This window comes from Nothoprocta perdicaria, unplaced genomic scaffold, assembly GCF_003342845.1.
Source record: "Nothoprocta perdicaria isolate Ctin4 unplaced genomic scaffold, notPer1 scaffold_251, whole genome shotgun sequence".
In the NCBI taxonomy this organism is placed as follows: Eukaryota; Metazoa; Chordata; class Aves; order Tinamiformes; family Tinamidae; genus Nothoprocta; species Nothoprocta perdicaria.
The window spans coordinates 864,301-873,020 of NW_020455479.1; the positions used below are offsets into that span (position 1 = coordinate 864,301).

The 8,720-nt window shown below is 60.0% G+C and overlaps 1 protein-coding gene across 2 annotated transcripts; it reads left to right on the forward strand.

The window, feature by feature from the left end:
• Positions 1-1,171: 1,171 nt before the first annotated feature.
• On the forward strand, positions 1,172-8,265 carry RAB3IL1 (RAB3A interacting protein like 1). Of its 2 annotated transcripts, XM_026040261.1 has the most exons (10): positions 1,172-1,424; positions 1,510-1,605; positions 1,806-1,883; positions 2,298-2,513; positions 4,339-4,467; positions 4,575-4,687; positions 5,195-5,218; positions 6,118-6,217; positions 6,500-6,566; positions 6,869-8,265. In XM_026040261.1, exons 1-10 carry the CDS (start codon positions 1,191-1,193, stop codon positions 6,949-6,951), a joined length of 1,140 nt encoding a protein of 379 aa, XP_025896046.1. In that variant the 5' UTR covers positions 1,172-1,190; the 3' UTR covers positions 6,952-8,265. The 2 variants fall into 2 exon arrangements, with proteins under 2 accessions (XP_025896046.1, XP_025896047.1); XM_026040262.1 differs by lacking the exon at positions 5,195-5,218.
• The last annotated feature ends 455 nt before the right edge of the window (positions 8,266-8,720 follow it).

Sequence of the window (8,720 nt, forward strand, 5' to 3'; positions counted from 1 at the left end):
CTCGTGAGGAGCCGCCGCGGCCGGAGCGGCCCCGACGGGCGGCGGGACCCGCGGAGCCCCCGGCCGCTCCTGCGGACCGGGGAGCCGGTCCCGCACAGCGGAAGCGCCCGCAAAAACCGCGCACCCAGCACTTTGTTTTTTGCCTTTTCTGCAAAATCCAACTTCCGAAGTTTTTTTAATGCCTACATATATATATTTTTTCCCTTAAGCCTGCATTTTTTGTGCGTGTGTCAGGCACTTGCACAACGGGAGCCCGAGGACTCCGCGGAGGGGCTGGGGACACCTCGGCCCTTGGTCTCCGCAGGGGTTCGCTCCAAAGGGGCCCCGAAGCGGGAGGACGGCGGGGACGGGGGCTCTGCGAGCGGGGCAGGATGTGTGCGCACAGCAGACAGATATATATAATATATATAAGTTTTTTTCCTCAGGAGAGGTTTCTAGGTCCCTTGGCGTTACTGGGGCAGCGTGGGTGGGAATGTTCCCTTCCTCCGTGACCTCCAGTTTTCCTTCATGGCATGTGGAGGTTGTGCTAGAAAGTTGCCTCCCAAGGGTTTGAGAACCTTAAAGAAACTCTCTCTCTATGTATACATATATACATATATTTGCTGTTAGATGTAAGGAGCAGTCCTCAGTAGCTTAACTAAGCTTGACCAACTGCTGAAATGCTCCTTTTCTTCTGTGTGGCTCTGCCTTTTTCCCTTGCTCTTTGGCCTTGCTTTGCTGGTTACTTTTTACCAGAGCGGGTTTGAGTTTAGCCTTTCCTCCATCCTCTTTTGCTTTATTTTTTCTTTCCTCCCCACCTCTTCTYCTCATGGAAGCTGGAAATGCTGAGACAGGAGCTTCTCCTCCACCAAGCGGGAGCGCTTCTCCTCCACCAACCCTGGAGCACCTCTGCTTTGTGGCATCCCGTAGCCGAGAACCTGTGGCGAGGATGGATCGGGCTCCTTCAGCCCTCTCATTCCTACCTCTGCTTTAACTCCTCTCCTTGGGGTCGTTCTGCTGCTTAATCCCTCCCTTTCCTTAGTGTTTGGACCCTTTGGGCTCCTCCTCGTCCCGTACGTGAGGTCGCTGCTCGGGTAAATGATGCACTTGGCCAGTCCCGGGCGTTCCCAACCCACTGGGGTGTCTGTTTAAGCTGGGGTTTGCGTCGCTCCCTCCGTTTGCACGTGCCGCTTTTCCCATTCAGATTCCCTATGTTGTTTCCCCACAGCCAGGCCTGCTTTGAGGAGGACGGCCGGGAGCCCCCGGCCTGGAAGGGCCCCATGCCGTCCCAGGGCAGCGAGGAGGAGCCGGAGCGTGCGGAGCCGCGTGGCGACGAGAGCCAGCGCACGGAGCAGCTCAACGAGTCCCGGCTGCGCAGCTCCTCCGTGGAGATCCGCGAAAAGGGCTCCGAGTTCCTCAAGGAAGAGCTGCACAGAGCGCAGAAGGTGGAGCTGGGGTTTGCGAGGGTGGTGGGGTGGGCAGACGCCTGGGGCCTGCAGGGCCCTCCTCACCCATCCCTGCTCTTGGCAGGAGCTGAAGCTGAAGGACAAGGAGTGCGAGAGACTGTCCAAAGTCAGAGAGCAGCTGGAGCAGGAGCTGGAGGAGTTAACGGCCAGTCTGTTCGAGGTACCGCCCTCTTTCTCTTCCCATCACTTCTTAATCCGAGCTCCCCTCCATCCCTCCAAGACGTGCTTGGCCTGCGCTCCGATCCCCTCCCACCGCCTGCTCCTTGCCCCCCTTCCTTCCCGCTGGGAGCAGCGCGGCGCTGGTGGGGGACGCGGCGCCCACGGGGGACGCGGGGAGCGCTGACCCTCTCTCCGGCGCAGGAGGCGCACAAGATGGTGCGAGAAGCCAACACGAAGCAGGCGGCGGCCGAGAAGCAGCTGCGGGAGGCGCGGGGCAAGGTGAGAGCCGCGTTCTGCTTCTCCGTCCGCTGCTCATCGGGGAGCCCTGGCAAAGTGACCTGCTGCTGTTTAACGGCCACCGCTCTGCGGGTGCGGGGAGTAGGGCGCYGGGATGGGGAATTTCTTCACTAAGCTGCATCCCAGGGCTGCTGAACTGGTTCTTTCTGGAGGACAAAGAGAAATTGCTTCGGGGCTGTTGGATCCCTGAGGCAAGAGGTGCTTGGACTGTAGAGGAGGTGAGGGAAAGGTGTCCAACTGCTGTCCTTCCTCCAGCTAAGGCTCCGAGAGATGGAGGGCGTTTGGGAGAACGGGGAGGAGGCTTCATGACTGACTCTGTGGTTCGTGAGTTTGGTGTCTGGCTGAGCAGATACAAAACTGCAGACTCTGCTACAGGCTCTGTCCCTGTCTCCTCAGATCGACATGCTGCAGGCCGAGGTGACGGCCTTGAAGACCCTGGTGATCACGTCGACGCCTTCATCCCCCAACTGGGAGCTGCACCCGCAGCTGCAGAGTCCCACCAAGGCCGTGTTCAGGAAGGGGCACGGCCGCAACAAGAGCACCAGCAGCGCGGGGGTCACAGCCGCCGGCCAGAGCGCGGCCCCGGCGCCCGCCAGCCACGAGTGCAGGGAGGTGGGTGAGGACCGGGGGCTCCCACGGCCTCGGAGCCGCTGAGGTCGCTCCGCTCCCGGCACYGGGGCGGCCGAGGGGCTCTCTGGGAGGCTCTGTGGTTTCAGCGCTGGGAGAAATGGTGCCAGCAGCAGCACGGGATGTTTGCTGGATTGTGCTGAGCCAGGTCCTGGCGGGGGCTGCTTCTTGGAGACTTCCCCTTCTGGGAACGGCACTTGAGGCTGTGTTGGGACAAGAGGAAGCAGCAGGTGGATCCGCAAAGGGCACGAACAGGAGCGGGCAGTGAGTGCGTCGGAAGCTGCTGAGGAGGAGGAGGAGGAGGCCGGTTTCGTGCTGCCTCCCAGCTCTTGAACCTGCTCTGGCCTGACGGCCTTTGGCTCCCTCTTCCCAGCGTGGCCGAATGGTTGAAGGCCAGTGGGGCAGTAGGGCTCCTCCGTGAGACCAGACAGACCATCTGGCCTGTCCCTGTACGTTCTGGGGCACGTTGCTGCCCTTCCCCTTCCTGCAGGGCCCACACGTGTCTCTTTGCCAATCACACGTTACTGGAGCTAGTTGTCCTGTCCTGAGGCAGCAGGAGCACCAAGAGGCTACATCAGAAAGAAAACAGAGGGGAAAATCAGCCTGGCAGCTGCACAGCCTGAGTCTGCTGGGCTCCCTTGGTCCAGCGGGGAAGAGCCCAGATGGGCTGGGAGCAGGAACCCAGTATGCAGCCAAAAGCGGCTTGTGGGACCCGGAGAAGTTCGTAGYGTGCAGGTCCTGCGACCTCTTCACTGCTAACGAGTGCTTTTGTCAGGACAGAGGGGCTTCAGATTTGAGACCCCTATGTTATACACATGTACATATACACATATACAACATAGTCCTGTGTTAGGTTGTTCTAAGCACGAGTGTTTTAACCTTGTGTCTGAAATTCCTTGCCGGCTTGTGTGAGCGGTGATTAAAGGGAGCCTGGCATCTGCAGCGTGAGTGCTCAGTGCTTTGTGGGAAAACACACGCCTTAAGCTGAGCCTAAAAATGAGAGAACCTGTTYGTTCCCTTCCCCAGAGCTGAGGTCYACCTTGTTGGTCCCGTTACCCTCTCTCCATCTGCCTCAGTGCCCTCCTTGCTGGGTCCCGCGTCCTCCCCTCGCGGGCTGCCCCCAGCCTGGCCGTTCTGCCTTCCTTTTGTGTTAACCTTCATTTTCTGGTTGGTTTTGTTCTCCGTTTGCCCCTTAAGTTGTTTTTCCATCTCGTGGCTCTGCAGCTGGCACCAGGTGGGCAGTCCKCATGGCACAGAGCGAGCGCTCTGGCACTCGGGCCTTTCTCAGCTTCCTCGCTTGTTCTCTGTGTTGCTCAGCCGTTCTTTTTCCCTACTTTTGGCAGCTTTAATGGCATTTGCAGGTAGGTGGTGGGGCTGAAATTCCCAGGAATGCAGGATGGAGGGAGCAGCCTTCCTGCTGGCTCGGGAGAGCTGCTCCAAGTCACTTGCTGTGGAGCCCCTCCATAAAGGGAACGGGTTGGCCTTGGGGTCTGGATCGAGCGCTGCTCTTTGGACCTGCCTTCCTGTGCTCTGCCAGCACYGTGGCTGCCCGGTGTTCCCGGTGCCCCCGAGCATCCCCAAACACCCAAGTCCTGCACATGGAGAGGCCCTTGAAGGGCTGACGGTCCATGTTACTTGGGCTCGCTAGTGCAGTCTTCCTGATGACTGTTTGCCATTATTATTATTTTATTTTCTCTCAATTCATGCATTTTGCATAACAATCCCTTGCACTTGAATGTGCTAACGGGTGCCTTCTGACACGGTAGCTCTGCCTCCAGCTGAACTGTCCCTTCTCACCCACTTGCTGCAGGTCGACTCCATTTTATTCGCCGAGTTCCAGGCCTGGAAGGAGTCCCCAACCCTGGACAAATCCTGCTCCTTCTTGGATAGAATTTACCGGGAAGACGTAGGGCCGTGTCTGGACTTCACCAAGCAAGAGGTGAGCGCAGGGAGAGTGAGAGGGAGGCYGTGGGGCTGGGCAGCACCCAGGCTGCCCCCTCTCCGGAGGGAGCCCGGCGCCTCTGCAGCCGCTTCCCTTTGCTGCAGCTCTCGGAGTTGGTGCGAGCGGCCGTGGAGCAGAACACCCTCACCGTGGAGCCCGTCGCTTCTCCGGCGCTGCCTGCGGCGAAGGGGGCTGCAGTGGAGTGTGGTGGGCCCAAGTAAGGAGCCTTTCTGGTGTCCCCCCTTTCCTGTGTCCCCCCTTTCCTGCTCTCTGAGCTGGCCTCTTTGGGTCTCCGCGTGGTGCTTGGGCAGGGCCTAGGGTCAGGTGAGCTGAAAAGCCGCTGGGCTCAGCTGATGGCTTCAGTCCGCAGCGCTTCAGCTTGGCTTAATCCTGCCTCATGTGGAGGGCTTGCTATCTTAGCTTGGCTTATGTGCTGCCTGGTGGTAGCTCGCTGCTGTCTTTGTGCTCCTAAGAGTGTCAGCTTCCCACCCTTCCTAAAGGGTGATCCTATTTCCRCGGGATCCGTGTTCAGGGGCTCTCCTTCCTGCTCCTCGCTCCCAAGCGGAGCATCTTCTGGGCTGAGCTCTTTCTGTAACCAAACCCTGCTCCCGGGCAGGCTCCCACCGCGCTTGTCATGTTCTCCGTGCTTGTGTCAGCGGGAACGACCCATCCCATGTTTATCTGCAGCCGTTTCCTCCTCACTATTTCTTTTGTCTCTCCACAGCGGGTTCCGGTCGCAGATTGTAACGTAAGTGAAGTGCTTGTGTCCTGGTCAGTGAGCAAAGACCTCAGCCCCTTCGACAGGTTACTAACTTGGCGGGGCTCAGCAGCTTTGGGGCTGACCTTGAACTAACCCCAGTTCTCAGGGCTGTTGGCTGAACCAGCCGGCGAGGTGGCAGGCAGCCCGCGTGGGGCAGTACGTGGCCCCAAGGGCGTTGCATTGAGATGCAGAACACAACCATTTTTGTCACCTTTGAGCACACTGTGTGGCAGAATTAACCCCCACTCTTGCACAGGCCTCAGTACAAACTTTTGGGGGTACCTGAGCGCTTTGGATGCTGCTTCTGCCCTTACCCCTTAGCTGATCTTTGCTTGATTGGAAGGGATGGCGAGTGCTGCCGTGTGCTCGGAAAAGCCCCAGAGAGGCAGCAGGTTCAGATGAATTTCAGGGTGCTGCCAGTGACGGGGCCGAATCTGCTCAAGAGCAGGAATTGCCCGTCCCGAGAGCCCATCGGCTGCCCTGGCAGCGCGTTGGGAAGCGGAGGCCCCTGGGCAGGAGTCCCGCAGGATCCTTGCCCGGAGCGGAGGAGACGCAGAGCTCGGGCGAGGCTGATGCAGCGCCTCGCGCTGACGTCTCCCACGTTCTGCGTAGGCTGCCTGCCCTGGGAAGGACATTGCCACGGTTTCCTTGTGCATGGAATAGCGCATGGCAGCAAATACATAGCCTGAGGTCTCCTAAAGCTGCTCTTCCTCAAAGCTGGAGAGGGGCAGAAGGTTTTTCTCAAGCCCTCAGCCCTGTTTTCTCCCTGGAAGCTGCTGACACCGCTCTGCTTCCCGAGCTCCTATTCTCCTCTATCATTGGGGCTTTTCCTGAGCTGGGCGCCGCCGCGTTGCCCTGGGCCCAYGTGGGCTGTGGCTTTCCCGCAGGAAGTGCGCGCTGAGCGGCCTCCCCAGGACCTGCAGGCACCGCATCACGCTGGGGGACTCCGGGAACTACTACTACATCTCGCCGTCCTGCCGGGCCAGGGTGAGTCTTTTGCTTTTGCAGGCTGCTGCGGTGCCTGAGTCCCTTCCAGATCCCAAGGAGAGCTGGGCTCGTGTCCCGCTCCTCCTGCGTGGTGTGATATCACAGGCTGAGATTGCAGACACCCCAGGTTGTTACTTCTAACCAGCTTTTGCCTTTTCTCTGCCCCTCTGACACCGTGTGGGGCCATTTCCCCGGTGCCTGAGCACCCTGAGGCTGGTCCTGCTGGTCCTCGGTAGGCTGGGCGGTTCCACAGCTGGTTTCTCCCTTCTCTCCCTCCCGCAGATYACAGCTGTGTGCAACTTCTTCACGTACATTCGCTACATCCAGCAGGGCCTGGTGAGGCAGGACGGTAAGAGGGGGATGGCAAGGGCTGCGTGTGGCAGGGGTTGTCCCCTGCGCTGGGAGCAATGGAAGGGGGGACGAGGGACGGGGTGCCCGTCTGCCTGTATCCTTGGGAGGTCAGCGGGTGGGAGGGAGCAGAGCACCCSCTTCCTTGTTCATCAGCTTGCTGGGAGCTTTGCCCTGGCCTTGGGCTGCTCTGGGGTGGCCCGATGGTCCCTGTGGCACCTCTGCGTCCCCCGGCTGTGTCTCTGACTGCGTGTTTCTCTTTCTTGCTTTGTCCCGCTCCCGTCGCGCCGTGTGGCCTCGCAGTGGAGCTGATGTACTGGGAAGTCATGCGTCTGCGGAGGGAGATGTCGCTCGCCAAGCTGGGGCTCTTTCCCAGCGAGGTGTGAGCCGGGGCTGGCGTGTGGAAGGAAGCTGCTCCGCAGGCACGGCCTCGCTCCCTCCGCCTGGTACGGATCCCGGAGCAAGAAGCATGAGCTCCCGCTGGGCCATCCCACTCCTGCGGCTGGGCCGGTCCCGGCTGCCCCCACAGTGGCTCTGCACGGACTGGCCTCTGTGGAAGCTCCCCTGTGAGCCCATATCCCGTTTTTAAAGTGTTGTTTTTATCCGCCACCCACTTTTGCTGATGGAGCAGCCCGCTTCCAAGTATTCCTTGCTCCTCCTGAGGAGCCTCTGAGGGAAGCTGCCTGCTGGCTGGGGCACAAAGAGGCGCTTGTTCCCACTCTCCGCGTGGGATCCGGCCCCGCTCCTCCTTTGAGGGTTGCCTTGGGCACTGCCCTTCCCACTGACCCCGTGGAAACCGGGGTCCCGGGCCAGGGGCTCTTCTACCTCCACAAGATGCACGTACAAGTTGGGCTCTGTTGAGCCCCAGAGATTTCCTCCSCATCTAACAGCAGGCCTGGAGAGCCACTTTTTGGGGGCAACACAGCCTTTTCCAGGCTGCCATCCAAAGTTGGAGGCCTCTTTGCATGYGTGCATGGGAAGCGCGGCCGCCGGATGCCTTGCGCTGGCAGGGAGGTGCCCAGAGCCTTCAGAAAAGAAGAGACCCTCTCTAGGCGGAGCTCAGCCCCAGGCCTTGCCTCTGCAGGACTGTGAAAGCCCCGAGCATTTGATGGTGGATGGAGCTTCTTCAGTAACTGCGATCGTCTCCTGCCGCTGCCCTGGCGCTCTCGTCTCCTGGGGCGTTTCTGCGCTCAGTCTTTGGGGTGACTCTGCTGCTCTGCTCTGAGCAGGGCTCCCCGAACCAGGTCACTGTCCCCAATGCCACTGGGTCTCATCATCCCCTCGGGGGATGCTGCAGCAGGAGCTTTGTGCCTTAAAACTAAGGGGGCTGCCGAGCGAGGGAGCTGGGGAATGAACGAGGTTTGGTTTGGGAGCTGATGCTGGAGAGCTGCACAGCCGATCCGAGGACATGGCGCTCGTGGGCGTGGGATTTTTTCCCCCCAGAGCAGGGCTGGGCTGCCTGGCGCAGTGCTGCCCCCAGGGAGCCCCTTTCCGAGGCGAGCGGTGGCTCAAAGCACGCGCTGTCCCCCGGGGCCGGGGAGCCCGTGCTGATCCTGCGTGGAAAGCCGGTCCTACTCGGCAAGGGCTGCGCCGTGGTTGCCCTCCAGGATCTGCTTTCACCCCATCCACGGCCGGGTGCCTTCCCGCAGCTGTAAGTGCGTGGGCCTGCTGCTCTGCACCAAAGTCAGGTTTTAAGATGGGGTGTAACAGTGTGGAGAAAGCACCTCTGCTGTGGACTCAGGTCTTGAGCTGGTGGGAACCCTGCACTTTTCTTCTTTTGCTGTTGTTATCTTTGGATTTGTGGCAATTTGACACCAGCTGTTCAGGGGGGAGTGGGGGRGAGAGAGAAATATCCTCCCCCAGCCGCAGGCTTTGGCTCGGGTAGGCGCCACTCGTGGTGGTTTTCCCTTGGATCTGCTCCCGCGGCTCTCTGCATGTCCCCGTGCTCCCGGTGCCACCGGGCTGCCCGTGTAGCCGTGTTACGGGAATCGGGTGCGCTCTCTGGGTCAGAGATATTTTGGTCTGGGACATCCCCCCCACCGTGTCACTTTGTAAAAGCACTTTGGGATGAGAGGAGGTGGAGAAATGCGTCATGAACCAAAGCCTAAAGACCAACGTGTAATGCAAAGGCAGCCTGCTGTTGGCAGGACGGCAG